Source organism: Panthera tigris, chromosome B1 (assembly GCF_018350195.1).
Source record: "Panthera tigris isolate Pti1 chromosome B1, P.tigris_Pti1_mat1.1, whole genome shotgun sequence".
NCBI classification, from domain to species: Eukaryota; Metazoa; Chordata; class Mammalia; order Carnivora; family Felidae; genus Panthera; species Panthera tigris.
The window spans coordinates 98,655,778-98,675,251 of NC_056663.1; the positions used below are offsets into that span (position 1 = coordinate 98,655,778).

Below are 19,474 nucleotides of genomic sequence, written 5' to 3' on the forward strand. Positions count from 1 at the left end.
AAAATAAAATGTATCATTAAAAATAATGGGGTAGAGGCATCTGGGTAGTCAGTTAATCGTCTGACTCTTGATTTTGGCTCAGGTCATGATCTCACAGTAGTGGGATCCGGCCCTTCATCAGGCTCCCCGCTGACAGCTTGGAGCCTGCTTGGGATTCTCCCATTTCCTCTGTCTCTGCCCCTCCCCTGCTCACACACTCCCTCTCTCAAAATAAATAAATAAACTTAAATAAAATGAGATAAAGTCATATGTAGCAATATTAAAAGGTTCCTGAGACACATCTTTAAGTTTCGAGTAAAAAGTAAAAATGGTACAGAGTAGTATGTATTATTTGTGTAAAACTATATATAAAATCAATATAGTATTTTTGGAAAGCTTCACAAAAATTTTTAACAAAATTCCATCTAGGTAAGGAGGCAAGTGAGTAGAATTTTTGTAACCAAGTTTTCAAACATTTACATCATTTTATCTCCTCACTATGTTTAGATATTACTGTTATAGTGAAACAATTCAAAATACACAAATACAAAAAAGTGTGCAACATGAGTATCCACAAAAGAACATAATTGTAATGCGATATTTTAATCTATGAGGAGGAAATCAGTAAGTTCTTGGGTATAGTTTTCATAAACCTTTCCTTTTCGAGATTTCCTGTATCTGCAGGTAAGCATTTATGGAGACAATGAGGAAGAGAGTGGGTGAAGCATGAACACTGTAGGAGAGGGTTGATATTTATTTATTTTTGAAAAAGTTTTCATGTTTATTTATTTTTGAGAGAGAGACAGGGCACCAGCAGGGGAGGAGCAGAGAGAGAGGGAGACACAGAACCCAAAACAGCTGTGCTGTACAGTACAGAGCACTACGTGGGGCTCAAACCCATGAACCAAGAGATCACAACCTGAGCTCAAGCCAGACACTCACCTGACTGAGCCACCCAGGCGCCCCGAGTGTTGACTTTTAAATTAGATGTCTTATAGTGAACATAGTATTTATTTTATTTAAATACACTGACCTGAAGAATTGTTCTGGGCAGTGTCCCTAAATTCTCAGGGACATTTACAGAATATGGAGATAGCTCAAACATGGGAACAAAATCATTAATATCCAGTAGAACAATGCTGACAGTGCAGGTGTCAGTTCTGGGGTTACTTCCCCGATCTGTTGCCTGAACAGTTAGTGAGTAAGTAGGAGTTTTTTCTCTATCCAAAGGCTTAGCCACAGTGATGGCACCTGTGACAGAGTCGATGCGAAATTCCTGATTGGCATTACCATCAACAATGCCATAGCGAACCTGTCCATTTGTACCTTCATCTCCATCTGCTGCGTATACTTGTATTATATCTGTTCCAGTAAGTGTGTTCTCATTAATCTCCACTTTATACAAGGCCTGCACAAAAACAGGGTTGTTGTCATTGATATCAAGCACCATAACTACAACTTCTGTAGATGAAGAGAGAGCTGGTTGACCTTTGTCTGTAGCCACCACTGTTAGAGTGTAATTAGAAACCTCTTCTCTATCCAGTTCTCCAGTGAGCCTTACTTCACCATCAATGGTCCCAATACTGAACTTGTTTCCCAAAGGGTTCAGCAGGGTGTATTCAATATAGCTGTTTGGGCCACTGTCTGGGTCAGTTGCTTGAGCTTTGAAAACAATAGTATCAATAGGTGTGTTTTCTGGAATGTATGTCAATTTAGGGGAAAGAAATGTTGGTGGATTATCGTTTACATCCAACAAAATAATGGAGACATGGGCAGTGCTTGTGAATCTGGAGGCTGGAAGTTGTGGCAGGTCATGTGCTTGAACAACCAGGTTGTAGAAGGACTGACTTTCCCGATCCAAACTTTTAAGAACTTTCAGTACACCATTCTTGTCCACTGTAAACTGACCGAGGCTATCACCTGAAGCAATGCTATAAGCCAATTGGGAGTTGATGCCTGAAATGGAAGGGAAAACATTAAATTTTCTTGAATGTGTGCTGATTACAGACCAAGTTGTACCAAACATTCTGGCATAAAACTTTGCATATTTGATATATGATGCCCCAAACACAACTTTGGATGATTTAGCCACAGTTAATTGTTTTGTAAGTAATGCATACACATAATTCCTTGTCTGTTAACTTTTGTTCTGAAAAGATGTTTACAATCTGGTGAACAAATGATCTATATAATGCCTACAATTTACTACGATGTTGAAATGTTAAATTACAAAATTAGAAAGGAGAAAAATATTCCAGAGAGTGAATATTTTTCTATATACTTTCTTATTTCTATCAAATGGTTCCTGAGGATTCAACATTAACAGTGCCACAGTCTATACTATTAGCCAAACATTTAGAACTTCAGTAATTTATTGAGGTTGACACCAATTTTCAGAGAAGGGTAATAAAATTTTCTGATGTATGGCATTAGTCATGTTTTAAGCCTACTTTTACATTTCTTGTCAGAACCAATAAATACTTTTTAATTCTTATTAAGCATCTGGCTCATGACCTTTGTGAAAATAATTCTCTCTCAGATTTTATTATGTACACTTAATGTGTTTTAAAAGTATTCTTTGAAGGAAATGTTAGCAGTAAAGTTACACATAAAAGGCTGCAAATATAAATGCTCACCCTATATTATTGGGCTATATTTAGATACTATTTTATATATTTTTCTTACAACATGTGTCACTTCTTAATTATAAAAAATAATATATAATTTCCTATTTCAGAAAATGACTGCAGAGAATATTCTCACAAAAATGATGTGGGGAATGGATTGGTCAATTGTTTTTAGTAAATAATTTGAAAGTAAATAACAGAGAAGCAGTGAAAACAAAAAGAAATCAGATTTCTTGCCCCAGATTTATGTTTTCTTCACTTGTGCATAATGCTACACACATTTTTATATCTCTTCCTAAAGATGTTGGGACACTGTTGGATATTCTAAGTATTGTTAAGAAACATTTCATGTATCTAGATAATTCATTCTCAACAAGGATTTTATACTCTCGGATTTTATGCTAGGGAAAATCTGTTGAGTTATGTTAATTGCTGACAAATAGTTCCTATTTTTCTGAAGTTAATTTAAACTGTTTAGGCATCAGGGGTGCTTGGCTGGCTCAGTCACTAGAGCATGTGACTCTTAATCTCAGGGTTGGTTCAAGCCCCATGTTGGGTTTAGAGATTACTTAAAAAAAAAACAAAAAACAAAAAACAAACTATTCAGGTGTCAGAAATGATATCTAGTCTGTCCCAAGAGTCTTCTAAAGCAATTTGATCACTCTTTTTCTCTTTTTTTTTTCTTGAAAAATACTTTCTTAGAAGCCTATTACTACTTGAGTTAGCGCTTTTTTTTTTTAATTTTTTTCAATGTTTATTTATTTTTGAGAGACAGAGACAGAGTCTGAGCAGGGGAGGGGCAGAAAGAGAAAGAGACACAGAATCTGAAGCAGGATCCAGGCTCTGAGCTGTCAGCACAGAGCCCGATGTGGGACTTGAACTCGCAAACCATGAGATCGTGACCTGAGCCAAGGTCAGACCCTTAACCGACTGAGCCACCCAGACGCCCCTACTTAAGTTAGCGTTTACCGTTTTTTGAAACTTGTCATGTTCCTTGTGAAGGCAAGTTTTAGTTGAGTAATGGTATTTTCTTTTCTACCAGCTAAGGATTGCCTGCTCTTTAAAAAAAAAAAAACATGTTAGAATTATTCTTTCCCTGTGATTTTATGGTCTCTATCTAATGTCCTTTGTCTATATGTTGATATAGAGAAGAAATTTTTATGAAAATAACTTTCAGACACTGACTTATTCATAAAAATCTCCAGGATTGAATAGATATTTGAAAAGGTAGATTATCCTCCTCATTGTGAGTTGTGGCTTTTAATATTTATAGTTTATTTAAAACTATTCAGAAGTGAACAACCAGTGTAAAGTTCAGAATAATTAGGACTCTGAAGATCCGGAAAAATATGAATAAATAAAGCTAATGGGAGTCAAAGGTCAATTTACCAGGAGGAGATAAAGAGAATTTTAAGATCTGGATTGAACAAGGTCAACAGTCTACTTCAACCTTTGACTTTAAATTCAAAGGATGGGGGAAGAAAAAGTTCCATCAACTGGTGCAAAAAAATTTCCATCAATTGGTTCAATATATAGAGATTTTATATATATAATATTTTATATATTTCTTATTTCAGAAAATATATACACCTATATATCCCTAAAAAGACATTTAATTTAAAAGATGTATATTATATATTTTTAATATACTTGTAAGTCGTTTTTTACTAAGGAAATTTTCTGCATTTTTTATGGCTAAACCCATCAGTAAATATTGAATTCCTATTCTTTGAGGCACAAATTCAGACACAATTATTACTGAGAAAAAGCTATGAAAACATCTGGATAAAATAATACCAACAAGCAGAGATATAAAATTTAGCTCTGTGAAAGCATATAAAATCTTTCATGCCCAAGATCAAAAGAAATTAGAAAAACTGACAAAATCACACATGGCTACAAAGTGATGGCCTAGCATTTCTACATAAATCAATTGGAATTCAAGCAATTAAATCAAGGATCTGAACACTCTGGTCCACCATGTTTGCCACTTCCTTGAGTAAACAACTACATTTCAGAGGCAAAAAGAGAATGTGATACCAAGACGTTATAGCCTCCTTGTAAACAGCAGAACAGCCTCTTTTTTTTAAGGAAAAAAAGTATGGTGAGGCAGTTGGGTGGGGTAAGTAGTAAGTATTAAACTTTAACAAGAATTACAAAAAAAGAAAAATTTGATTTTATATTCAGGTTCATAATGACAAATATTGATATTAGATAATAACATTAAGAGGAACTCATGATAACAATCATCTCTGAGAAAATAAACATAAAAATACAACAACCTTTGCACAAAATACTGCACCACCATCTGAAAAACAGCTCTCATCTCAGGAACTTCATGAATCCTTCCTGTTGCAATTACAGGCCTCAAGAGCCACCCATATATTACCTTACTATAAAGAAAAGGACTTTTCCTTTCTGACAATTCTAAATGACTTTGGGCATGTGCTCTACAGCTAGAAAATAGATGTGGATAGAGAGAAGCTCAAAATTCTCCCTAACGATTTGTAGTTTCCTAAAAAAAATACAGAGCTCATATCATTTGTCTCTCTCTGTCCTTTGCATCAAATACTCGAATCACGAAACAGTACATACATTATTTTAAAATTCTGTAATTTACCCATAAGCAATGGGACTTGAGTTTAGTGGGATTTTATAGCCCACCAGGTCTTTAAACTTAAAACTGTTCATATTTCTAGCCATTTGTGTTCAATGTTCTGAAAGTGGTTTAGGCTCATGGTTCTTTCTGGCAGTTTTATTGTGCATGTGTGGTTGCAATGAGTCTTTGTTTCTGTTTTTGTTTTTTTCAGTCTCGAGAATTATTTAGTTCCAGAAAATATAGCACGTAACATAGGTATATAGTTCTGTTATGAAATGTGTGTATTTATTCACAATCCCTAAACATGATTTAATTAGGCTACAATGAACTAGCATTTGTCAACTTGTCATACAGCTGTAAGGCACAGAACTGTTTCAGATAGCATTCAGCTTTATGAAGCGATTTCAAAAAAGGTCATCAAGTCAATGGAATATGAAACTTCTTTAATTTGAATGCCTGCAATTGTACCAAGCATATACAGGTGAACTTATTCAGCAATAATTACCATTGCTCTATTCTCAAAATAGTCTATGACTCCCAATATTTTGAAAAGCATATGCATTTATTTCTAGAATAACATAATAACTACCAAAGCCAGTTTATTTGCATTAAGTTCGGTTTATAACATTTTGCCTCAATACAATACTTTTTAAACTATACACAGGGAAGCCTTGAGATTAATACATATACTATTTGTATTGTAAAAATAGTAAAATATTTGACCTATTTTTACTAAATAATTCTGTAACCTAAAATTTTAGGTGAAACTCTGGAGAATCAGAAAATATTAACTTTATTTTTATATAAAATTTCCTCAAATGACAATACTCTCCCATCAGGAACATTTTGATCACAGATTTAGATGAATTTGTTTTGTATTTTATTTTATTTTATTTTATTTTATTTTATTTTATTTTATTTGTTTTATTTTATTTTATTTTATTTTATTTTATTTTATTTTATTTTATTTTAAAGTTTATTTATTTTGGGAAGAGAGAGAGAACAAGTGGAGGAGAGGCAAGGAGAGAGACAGAGGGAGAGAGAGAATCCCAAGAAGGCTCCACGCTCAGCATGGAGCCTCAGGTGGGCTTGAACTCACAAACAGCAAGACCATCACCTGAGCTAAATTCAGATGCTTAACTGAGTCACCAAGGTACCCCGAATTTGTTATTTTTTTAAAAAATGTCTAAATAATACTGCCTGTGAAATACTTTGAGAACTATTTAGTGTGATTGAGTTGGTAATTTTAAACAAAGAAGGTTACCCTGGTTCAGTCTTATCATTATCCTTGAAATTCAGAAAGAATAGGAACCATGTCCTATATTTTAGGCCAAAGTACAGGAAATTACAGTGATAAAAACATTCAAAACTAAAACAATGGAAAAATGTAGCTTGAAACTTTTACTCAACACAATTAAAGGAAAAGAAATGCATGAAGAGTAAGTTGAAGTCAATGGTTAATATATGGCTGTGAATAATATATTGCTTTAGGAATATTCCAACAGGCTTTCACAAAGAAAGTTTCTTATTTGCTATTGTTCAGTTCTCTGTATTTGAAGGTATGAGGAAAAATAAAATTTAATCCAGAGGAACACACAGTCCTGTGAAGCAACGGTCACTCTCTAGTGCATAATAAATACATCACAAAGAAACATAGCAAAAAAATTCTTCACTACAGAAAAGTCAGGACCAGTCGTAAGGACAAATAAGATATTGATATGCAGAGAGCAGGTAAACTAATGAAAGTTATAATACCGACATCAACTTCCAAAATTGGGATTAAGCTCAATTGTATATAAATGCCAGTTGGAGCCAATCACAGAGCTGGGCTGGTGTAAATGAAATAGAGTGAGCAATGTTCTTAGGCCAAGACTAGTTACATGCTAAATATGCCATGAATATTGGTTATTATTAGCTATAGTAGTAGTACTAGAATTACAGATACTTCTTTTTTAGATATACACCTGCGACCAATATTAACTGTGCTTGTATATAAAAGGGGAAAACTTCAAAATGCACTTAATGAAATCTAAAGAAAGTATTTCCAATTTTGTGAATTGAAACAGATATAAAATAATGTGCTTTTTGCCTGTCATATCTTTCTCAGTGACACTTCTAGACAATTCTGAAAGGAAACTAAGTATAGAGGAGAATGTTGAGATACAATGGTATTCCGAAATTACATTAATCATCCAAGTCAGTAAGAACCAGGAAATTCTAAATTAAGGTTGATATGCCTATGTTGTTAGGCATATCCTCAGGCTCGAGACCTATTTCCTCTTGAAAATTCTGTCCCTTGTTTTCTCAAGAGATAGGACATCTAACTCATCCAATAAAAGGGGAAACAAGGTATTAACTTTCCAAACATATCAGTTAAAGACTGATAATATGCACAATGTTGTCTCTAGTGCTATATTATATAATATGTGTATTTACAAAACAGGTTTTAGAATAAAGGCCAGGAGAGTTATATTTTAAAAGAAAGTTTGCCAAATGATTTTGCAATAAATAAAATCAAACACATGTAAAGTCTAGAGTTAAGGTGAAATCTCAACTTGATTATATAGCATAAGTTAAAGAGATCTGGAATCATCTTTTCAGTCAAAGCATGAAAGCTTGCTAAAATATTATTAGAAGCTTTCTGTTGGAAATATACAACTAATTATGCATTCTTAAGTATTTTTTTAAATGTTGGTTTTCCTTTTGCTTCCAAATTTTATCCTTTATATGTTAAAGTTATAAATGTAGACAAATATTTTTACTAATTTGACAGAAGCCTAGTAAAAAACTGTTTTAGGACTTCTACATTATTAAACTGCAATACTGTAAAAAAGGAAGATAAAGAGTTTTTTTTTCATGTTTATTTATTTTTGAGAGTGAGAGAGAGAGAGACAGAGCGTGAGCAAGGGAGGGGCAGAGAGGGAAGGAAACACAGAATCCGAAGCAGGCTCCAAGCTCCGAGCTGTCAGCACAGAGCCCAATGTGGAGTTCGAACTCACAAACTGCCAGATCATGACCTGAGCCTAAGTCGGATGCTTAACCAACCAAGCCACCCAGGTGCCCCAGAAGACAAAGTTTTTGAAATGATAACAATGCATGCTGTGTAACTGTTACAAGAATTTAACTTATAAAGTACTCAGATTTTTAATCCTCTATAATTAAATCATAAATCTATTCCTTTTTGGACCTATATTAAAAAAATTGTGACAGCTGAACACAGTAAATAAATATAATATAAATCTGAGGTCATATTTAGTAAAATTTTAAGTGTATAAAATAAAGTACATACCATCATCTGCGTCGGTAACATTAAACACAAGAACAGTAGATCCTAGAGGTAGATTCTCCATTAAAGATGTGCTATATGAATTTAAGCTGAAAATAGGTGGGTTATCATTTACGTCTAGTACATTAAAATACACCCTAATGGTAGTAAATTGTCCCCCACCATCTTCAGCTCGAACAGTGAGGATATAATATTGCTGTGCTTCATAATCTAATGCTCGAGTCAAATTAAAGACTCCAGTAACTGGATTCAGGAAAAATATGCCATCTTCATCATCTTCATTCACAATATACGTAATTTCTCCATTCACACCAGAGTCATCATCTGTAGCTAAAATAGCTGCTACCAATGAACCTATCAAAAAATAAATTAATGGTCTAAAATTAATGAGATAAGGTATTACTCAGAGACTATATGCAGACACCAACAAATTTTATGATTACAGTAACACATTTTAACCAGAGAATCACTATGAAAATAGAGTGACCTCAACATTCTGCAGATTTCTACATTAATACTGATACCAACCTTCCCGAATATTAATGAAATATATAGCATATTAAATACTCAGGAAATTCTATGTTGCAGTGTAAATGTTCTGGAGAAATAATACTACTTCTGGCATTATTTTTCTGCTTGGCACTAACAATTCATGAACATATCGGTGACTGCAATGACTTCTATTGGGGCCCATTGCTAGTATCAGGAAGGTGTGGGTCCCAAGCAATAATTCAGACTTATGCTCAGGGGATATCACTTGATAGCTCATGTGGTCATTGCTGTAATTAAGGCAGAAATAAACGTGATGGTAATTTCATGAAGGACGTGCACAACTCATGTTGGGGAGGGAAGAGAAAACTGTAGTGAGAAGTAGTCTATAAATATTTAATTTCTTTGTCAAATGAGTTTCTGTAACATAGGCCTTATTACGCAAAATCATTCCAAATGTAATTCAGAACAAAATTTCAATTTTAGATAAGAATTTCCAATAATTGAAATGAAGTGTACACACACTGAAAATATGGATATTTAGTACTCAAACTCAACAATCACAACATAATATGTTCAAAGAGGCAAGGCGACAATTCAGGATTGAGATTCCACTAACACTGATTGAGTACCTGCGATTTCCCAAGCCCCGTGTTAGCACACTATGATATATTCTCCAAATTAACCTTTACTCTAATTCCAACAGGAATTATTATTTCCATTTTATGGAACTTGAAATTAAGGCTAAGAGATATGAATTAACTTTCCCTGGGTCACACAGGTTTTAAGTGTTAGAGGCAGTAGTCACAGGTTTTCATGTGTTTTTCTTTGTGCTTTGTACACATAGCACTATAAGTATATTAGGCACTTTTACAGTATCCATTTATTTTAATTTTTGTAATCAATTTAAAATATGTTAAAAATAATGATGCAGTCCTGTCCTGCAAATGCATTTCTAAAGTACATTAATTCAGAATGGATGCAGGGGTAGCAAAATACAACATATTAAATGACCAGTTTCTTAGAGGTCAGCGTTTAGAAACAATATTAACACATAAAATGTTTAAGTGGGATGTAAAATATCACAGAGTATAAAGTGGAAAAATAGTACCAAAACGGTCATTGACAGAAAATTAACAACTCATCACAAATACTTTCAGAAACAGAAATATTTGTAATTAGTAATTAGGTGAATTGCTAACTTCATTTGTTCTCCAAAGTCTAGGAATTCACTTGGGAACTATATCAAAGAAGGTTAATTAAAAGACTAAAATATCTAGCACATATATTTTTATACCTAGTAGTATACAATAAAAACTAGTTACTTAAGAGCAGTCATTACATATCCCATAATTTTAGTCAAAAGTGACGTTGGCAAAAACGTGTGCCGCTTACCTGGGGTTGTGTCTTCTGGGATGTCAAAAGAGTACACAGGTCTGGAGAACTTAGGTGTGTGGTCATTCACATCACTGACAGTGATGTTAATTCTCATATCTGAGGACTGAAGGCCATCATCTGCCCGAACCAGCAAGGAATATTTGGAACGGCGTTCCCTGTCCAACCGCTTGGTTGCTATCAGATCTCCAGATTCGGGGTCAATGCGGAAACTGTCATCAGCTCCACTAATGATAGTGTACGTGACCAGAGCATTCGCACCCTAAGGAAAAGACCCATATCTGAACGTGTTAGAAGTAGAAAAGTAAGAGCACCATTCTTTATGTTGAATATGTCTTTGACAAAGTGAGGCTTTGGGCTTTCCTTTATAAGACATTAAAAGATTTCAAAAGATAACCACCCAAAGTAGTATATTACATAGTCTTTCAACACCTATCCATTAAATAACAGAAAATATCAGCCATCAGTATAAGATATATATCTTTTAACTCATAAAATATACACATAGAAAAAAGTCAAGTTGTCGCTACAGAAAATACAAATGACACTACTACTAATCGCATGACCAGAGGATTTGCTAAAGGCTTGCTCTGTGCCAGGCACTGTGACAGCATTATGTACGCATTATCTCACTTCAGTTCACGACTCCATGAGGTGCCATTTCACAAATGAAGACAGTGGGTTCTGAGATGCTAGGTAACTTACAGAGTCACACTGCATCAGTTAGCATGGATTTCAAATCCAACTCTGCCTGACTCTGAGCTCATGATCATTCTGATTCAGTATGAGAAGGTAATTAAATGAGGCAAGTACTAAATGGGGGAGGCTTTAAATAACCACTGTAAGAACAAGTTGATTTCTTTAAGGAAGATAATAATGGAGAATGTATATGGACTGAACTGGGGTTTGTAGAACGGCTTCCTTTTTTTTTTTTTTTTTTTTTTTTTTGTAAAGCAAAGACTAAGGGAATATTTGAGTTTAAGCAAAAGTGCAGAAGAAAGGAAAATGATGTGTTTGGCTTACTCATTGTTAAACAGTTTGTCAGAAGAAAGAGTTTAAATGAAGAATAGAAGAAGGTCAGACCAAACTCTTGGTTTGGTTATGGGTATATTTTGGAGAATCTCAACTGCAACACAAATTGGTTTGAATTTTATGGCCAAGAAAACACTAATCTTGGCTTAATTGGAAGCAATCTTTCAAGGCTGTTGATAATGTAAGAGGGACTAGAGTGCGAAGAGGCCAGAGAAGGGAAAGAGTGAGGAGAGTTTGGGCCCAAAGGACTGGGACTTCATTTCCTCAAGGTGAAACCTTCTACAATCTATATGGTTTGAAGTTCCAAGTCCATGTTCTGTAAAATGAGAGCGGGTGATTTCTTGTGTTCTCTTAGACCTTTGAGCTGTGACCCTCAAAACATGAAATCTAAACTAGAAAGTTAGTAGGGGACATGAAAAGGTTGAGAAAAACGGTACATTCATTCAGTGTTCACTAAGTGCTAAACACTGCCCTAAGCACATCACTTGATGGGCACTCACTGAGTTTAAAGGGCAGGTTTCAAGAAAGATTAGATATTAGCAAAGTCAAAAATAAAGAAGTTTAGAAGAATTAAAATTAAAGAACCCATGTGGACTTGATGATGGGGAATGCCGACCTCCTAGTATTTTAAAATATATTCTACATATATTATTTCAAAACATATTTGGTAATATAGTATTTTCAAACATATATTAAATATAAACTTGACAGTACAATGTTGAAATTATAAGCAGTTTGATTTAGATATTTCTTAATTATATTATAATTAAAATACTACATTGAATATTATATACTGCACTGGATGAGATTTGATGTTTTTGGTGTTGAATCTCTGCTCCACCTTGGTCCTTATACTTAACCCCAATGAGCCGATGTTTCTTTACTTGGACAATCAGAATAATAACATTACCTGCCCCATAGGGCTACTGTGAAGATTAAATGAGTTAATACATGTAAAACACCTAGAATGATCCTTCAGAAAGCATATAACAGTGATAGCTGTTATCTTTATTCCTGTTTTTATATAATGGATTAAGTTCATTTGATGACTGAGATTCCTGTAAATGAATACTTTAAATGAAAATACAACTGAGTTGCTATATATTGCAGGGAAAAAATATGTTTTCTCATTTCCTATAATACATATATGTTAAGTGTTGACACTGACTTATAGTGTCGGAATTGTTGACTTCAAACAATTACTTTTTTACTTAAATATACTTAACATAAAATAAATATGTTTTTTACAATTATTAAGCTCTAGAAATTTATTTATCAAAATATCCGGGATAAGAACTCCCAAGAAGGATATCGGGAAAACCTGAAATTTAGGATTTGTAGACTAGAAGTCTGGCATGCTGGGAGACCACAGCACCCACGGTTTCCATACATCTTTTCCTCCACAGATTAGATGTGTTTTATCCTTCATTACCAAACACCTAAGGGTATGATTTCTATAAGTCAAAGACAAAAATACTCTTTCAAAATACATGTTCAGTGGGATTGGCTATATTTTTCTACTGCATTCTTCAAGCCAATCTTAAAATTTAGTAAAGTGAATGCCTCAAAGCACGTTTTAATTTGGTAACGGAATAGCTGAGTTTAACACAAAACCACATGTATCTTGTATATTCAGGTGTACATGGAGTATCTAATGTATTTATTATAATTATATGGTTTAACAAAAACATTCAAATAAGAATTTTAGACTTCTAATCTGACCACATTCTGTACTATTTATTCTGTTTCACTAAGAGTTCCATTATTCTAGTAAAGCAATCCAGGTATGAAAACAGCCACATTCAATTCTTACCTATTAAAATGGTAAGTGTTTGGAAATTAGGGGAAAGCAAAGAAAAAAAAAACAACTTAAAGCTATTACACAAATGGTTTGAAATTTAGATATGTCCTGTCTATATAGTGACAGTCATAATTAATACTCCTAAAGTTAAGATAATTCTTATGAACAGAAACAAAGGCATCAAAATATGTTGATACAACAATCTTTTTATATTCAAAATCAGCTGATGCAGTGAATTAATAGCTCTAGTGAATGTCTGAAAATGTCTGGCCAAGAGTAATGACTTAATTAGGTCTTTTGAAAAGTCTATTTATTTAATATCTAAAATATGCGGTATCAGCAATACCACAAGAAACAAATATCGTATTTCAGTTGCTGTGCAGTGGAAATAATGCTGGTTGAAAACATGCTACTCTCCTGAGGAACCACAGAGACAAAAGCACGTGGAAGGAATTCTAAACGTAAATAGCTATAAATTGCAAATGCATTTTACAACCTTAAGTAGTATTTTCAAAAACAAGTATGGTACTCTGAAACAAAGCTTGAGTATCCTGGCCCATTACAAGCATAATAATTCTGTTTATAAAAGGAAACAAGAGACTGACAAAGTCATGTGCTTCTGAAAGATGTGTATCTTGGTCCAACATATGTTTCAAATGATATTTAAATTAAGTTCAACATGTACATGTTGCTTCCTAAAACTGATTCCTTTACCCAGGCATTATTCTCCAGTGCCCGACTAGAGTTTCTCTAACATACTAATACTTAGATGTTTGATTTAGTCATTAAGGAATTGTGTATAAATAATAATTTATTGACACATAGTTTGCTAATAACTTACATAATATTAGTGTTTTAAATAATTCTATTGATCTTTTAAAACCAATTCACTGGATAATTGTGCAATAATTTAATGCTGACTGCAAAGCTAACTAAAAGAAATCCCTTGCATTAAATATTGAATTCTATTCATACTAGAGGAAGAAAAAAACAGCCATGATTTGGTGAGAGAAAACACTTCAAATATGTATATATATATATTTTTTTTTCAAATTCAACTAAGAGGTAAAAAGCTGAGGATAGAGTAGAAAATAGAATGAAGGTTTATCTAAAAGCATTAATATTAATTTTTTGCAAGCCACTCAAAAAAGGAAACAACCAGATCCTGAATGCCATAGAAAGCTGAGGTATCCATTCCAGCTGGCATAGGGCCAAAGAAATGTTGATTCCTCATGTCATGAGTTGACAGAGTCAGCAATCATTTAAAGGCTCCTAAAAATTTTTAAGAAAAAACATATTCAAGAAGGAAAGCAACCTCATGAGCTTAATCCTTAAAAACATAAAAGTCCAAGAGCAGTTTTACAGAAATATCTTCCTTTCTTTTAAAGTTGTAGGTAAACCTCCTTCCTCCCTCCCATCTTCTCCTGCCTTTCCCTCCCCCCGCCCCCATCAAGAGATTTGATTACAAAGTACTTGGTGATTTTTATGCCTTCAGGCATAAAACTCAACCTCCATTTCCCTTTTCTGTACAACCTTACACTTTCCTGTCCCTTTAACTCCACACCTTGCCTCACCCCAAATGCACTTCTTACTTATCCTAGATATCATCATTTTACATTTCAGTAGCTTTTAATACTAGGATGTCTAAGTGATAACACCTACATAGTTACTTACATTTTTTTTTACTTAAAAAATAAGCTCAATAGAATAAAACAAAGTGCATTAAAATAATTTTGACATAAATACCTAAAGACATAAGGACCTTCCCAGCTTTCCTCAGATCTCACTGTAAATATAAACATCTCAAAAGATAAACTTGAAGGCAAGTATGCATGCACGTGCACACACAGCAAAGCTAGATGGAGAAAAATAAACAGGCAGGCAGCACTTTATTTGTAGTAAACCTTATTTGTCATAACTTGAAAAAACAGAGGGGCATATAAAATTATAATACTATGAACATCATAGTATTGTTGTCTCTTTCAAATAATCAGTTCTTAAGAGAATAGCATATCCCATTAGAATATTTTTTATCATAATTAACATGATTATTGCTTCACTCTTTGAATAAACCACTTAAAATATAGGAAGTTTATCTCATTCCTATTGAAAGAATAACCAATAAGAGTCATTGCAGTTACAATTATTTAATGTGAATTGTCTTAAAAAATTTATTAATGTTTATTCACTTTTGAGAGAGAGAGACAGAGTGCGAGTCAGGGAGAGAGAGGGAGACATAGAATCTGAAGCAGGCTCCAGGCTCTGAACTGTCAGCACAGAGCAAGACGCAGAGCTCAAACCCACGAACCATGAGATCATGACCTGAGCCGAGGTCTGACATTTAACCTACTGAGACGACAGGCACCCCACGGGTGCTTTTTTTTTTTAATGTTTTTCTTTTTCTTTTTTATTTTGTTTGATTCTTCACATATTTTTTTTTTTTGGTTTTTATTTAAATTCCAGTTAGTTAACATACAGTGTAATATTAGTTTCAGGTGTACAATTCAGTGATTCAACACCTCCACAGAATACCCAGTGCTAATCACAATACGTGCCTCCTAAATTCCCATCACCTGTTTAACCCATCCTCCCACCTACCTCCCCTCTGGTAGCCATCAGTTTGTTCTCTATAGTTAAGAGTCTGTTTCTTGGTTTTCCTTGCTCTTGTTTTTCCCTATGATTATTTTTTGTTTGTTTCTTAATTCCACATATAACTGAAATCATATGGTGTTCGTCTTTCTCTGACTGACTTATTTTGCTTAGTATAATACTCTCTTGCTCTACCTATGTCATTGCAAATGGCAAGGTTTCATTCTTTTTATGGCTGGGTAATATTCCATTGTGTATGTATGTATACACACACACACATCTTCTTTGTCCATTCATCAGTTGATGGACATTTGGGGTCTTTCCATAATTTGACTATTGTTGATAATGCTGCTATAAACATTGGGGGGCATGTATCCCTTTGAATTAGTCTTTTTGTATTCTTTGGGTAAATAGCTACTAGTGCAATTGCTGGATCATAGGTTTACTACTTTTCTAACTAAAAGTTAATCAAATTTTATGAATTGAGCTAGCCAAATATATATTATCAATGAAGAGTTTTAAGAAAATGAAGTATTTACTAAATAATAGCTGATATATCATAGCTATAAATAATAATATAGTCACATAACTTTTAAGGTAGCTGGAATTAGGAAAGAAAAATTCTTAATTGTTAAAAAGGATATAGCAGGCCCAAAATAGAGTCCCTTGTGCTAAGCCCTATGTTAACAAACCAAGACTTAATACTTAATCTATTTGCAGTTTCAACTCCTTGAGGAATTTAACTTTTAACCAGTCAACATGGAATTACCTGGTCAGGGCTAGTGAGATAATCCACACAATAGACCCTTTCTGCTCCCCTCAGGAAGGTGACCTTGCCTAAAACAATACATTTGCTAATAATTTCCTGGCCTTCTCTTGGCCAGTCTGCAGTAACATCTGATTGCTGCTGGCATGTTAGGAGGCACATGTTTGTCTTGTTTTGTGTAGATAAAAATTATTGTTAACAGGGATCTCAGAGGCCAAAAAGCTGCAAAAATTGGTGGGCATGGGTCAAGCACTTAAAAGCTATTTATTGTATATGCTTACCACCTAAATCAAAGACTCGTCTGTTAGAATAAGTTGGTCATGGAATGAGTTAGAAGGACACTAAGCCATCTGCTAATCTCAAGCAAATTTCCATGCAATGAGGTACACTGTAAAACACTGCACAGTCACCAACCCAGAACCACATCCCTTTTAGGTATTAGTTTGGCTCCGAGAGACCCAAAAGCTTAGCTGAAAAAAGTAATTATAATAATGTGGGATGTCTAAAATCTAAAGAGTTTCTGCTACTTTCCGGCACACCTGTTTATTTTATGTCTAAGAACTATGATCCTGGAAGAAATAACCATCTACAAAAATAGCAAAATCCTCTTAAGCTTGTTTTGTGTTCTGAGAACTTGGCTTGGTATCTGTCACTCTGGGAGCCCCAAGATATGGTGGGGCAGATAAGTGGGTCACACCCAATTAGCCAGCTAGATATGGCTGGACAAAAAAATGTGGGTTAAACCCCCTTTGCAGCTAGGGTCCCGGCAAACTGCTGCCAGCCCTCAAAGTAATTATAACCTAGAATTACAGTGGCCATTATGAGGAATGTTCCAATTAGGTAAGATCATTTAAGAAGTGTGTTTAAAAGCTAAGACTCCCAAATCAAAGAAACAGAATGGAATACCTATTTAACTGGCATACAAAAAACCTCCAAAAGTCTCCAAATTCCAAAATAGCTTCATTAAAAGATTTGTTGCAAAAGGTTAATGAAAAATTCAAGATACAAAAGGTACCTAAAAACAAAACAAAGCGACAACAACAAAAATAAGGTTGATGTAAGTCTCACTGCTTCCCTCTATTCTCCTTTATTTGAGTATTCATTCTAGTAATCCTGTGTCTGAATTCCCTCAAGCAAAAGCAAAAGTATGCCAAGTTAATGACCCTAAAGACACCACATGTCCACTCTTGAAGGAGGGCTCTTTGCTAATGGGGATCTCCCAAAGTTGATGGAACTCTGAGGGATTTTCTGGTAAACTGCTGTTTTTCTCTTAAACAGCCAAGGGAAAACCTAAATTAAAATAATGAAAAACCTTGCCAAATTCTGGTAAAATGCTACAGATGGATCCTGGAAAAACTGGCGGAAGCCAGCTAAGGGTAAGAATTCTTGCCAGAGTCAGCTCTCCCAGATCTCTGTCTGTAGTGCCCAGTATAAGGAGGAAAACAAAATATCTTATGCATCCTCTTCAGGGATGCCTCTTCATTCCCAGGGGTTATTCAATACTGCCAGAAATATTTACTGTTTGTTCCAGCTAAAAACTACAAAGTAGTTCTGTGGTCAGAAATTGGCCAAATTGTAGGGCCTGAAAGAACTTTTTTTAGGCCTTCTCCCCTACACTAAAATAAAACTATGAATCCAGAAGGAAAGAAAACCCTTCTAAAGCCCTTGTAAAAGAATTTATGGGTAAATCAACCTATGATGTCATTTAAGTTGCAATCCAATTCTTTGAAGAATTGAGAGCAACTGTCCTTATCTCACAAATCTTTGCAGAACTAAAAATGTAGCTCTAGAGACAGTTGAAGGTTCACTTACTCTTTTTTACCCATCCCAAAGAATCCCCTATTTATCTTAAACTCTCATTTTCACTGTGCCTTTGACATGTAAGTGTTAATGTATAAACTTTGGGGAGGTAATTCTTATCAGAATAAAAAAGGGGGAGAAGGTCATTTAGATTTTGAACTAATGGGAAATTTTAAGTATATAGAAGCTATAATGTGTCTTTTTCTCTATATTTATGTGAGTATATATGTATAATATATATTAAACTTAATTTTAATAATACCATCTGGGAGTAGAGAATTCCACCACCTTTACCTCCAGAGAGTATTATTAAAATTAGTTTGTGAACAAAGCTATATTTCTTTGACTTAAGCAAATATGTGCTTATACAAATTTAATATTCATAAAGAATTCAAAAATACAATGAAAACTGACTCAAATGCTTTTCAAATCCATGTGATCTAGGAAAATATTCAGTAATAAAGCTAATTCAAGTTTGTTGGTTAATTAAAATATACAGGTCCTTAGACTTTTCAACATTGAATATAATACAGTCATGCAAATTTTATTTTACTTGGATTTATTAATCAAATAAGGTCATGTTATCTGCCTTATAAAATTTGTCAGCAATAAAAATAACTTGTCATGATGAAATTTTCATCAGTAATCTAAATGTAATTGTTAAGAAACGGTAAATAAAATAGATATAAGTAGTATAAAAAGTTTTAGGTAATTTTTTTAGTTTCCTCAAATCGTTTTGGTAACCTGAAACCTTAAAGTTTTACTTGGTTAAGTTAAATGATGAGTCAAGTTATATTCGTTGAATATCCAGATCATTTCCAAATAAGGCAAAATACTAAAACATTAGTTATTGAACATGAGCTTATCCACTTTCAGCTTCCTTTTACAGAGAAACTAAAGATAATTAGGTCTATTAGTGAACATGTTTATGCTGTGTTGAGAAATTTTCTGAGGAAGTACATGTTTCTAGAAATTATAAAAAGTGTAAATCTGCTAAACCATAGAATGCTAATCTAAAAGACAGTTTATAATTGCTTACTTCTTAGTTTTCATTAGAAATCAAAGACTTCTAAGCATTATAAATTCTAATATATGTAACTAAAACTACTAA

General features: G+C 33.8%; 1 protein-coding gene across 1 annotated transcript in view; it reads right to left on the reverse strand.

Annotated features, from left to right (window-relative positions):
- FAT4 (FAT atypical cadherin 4) overlaps positions 1-19,474 on the reverse strand; it is a 180,364-nt gene that overhangs the window by 78,787 nt on the left and 82,103 nt on the right. The window contains exons 3-5 of the mRNA XM_007087581.3: positions 10,376-10,637; positions 8,495-8,845; positions 1,013-1,935 (exon numbers count right to left, since the gene is read on the reverse strand). Coding sequence (XP_007087643.2) covers positions 1,013-1,935; positions 8,495-8,845; positions 10,376-10,637 — 1,536 coding nt within the window. The remainder of the gene's footprint in view (positions 1-1,012; positions 1,936-8,494; positions 8,846-10,375; positions 10,638-19,474) is intronic.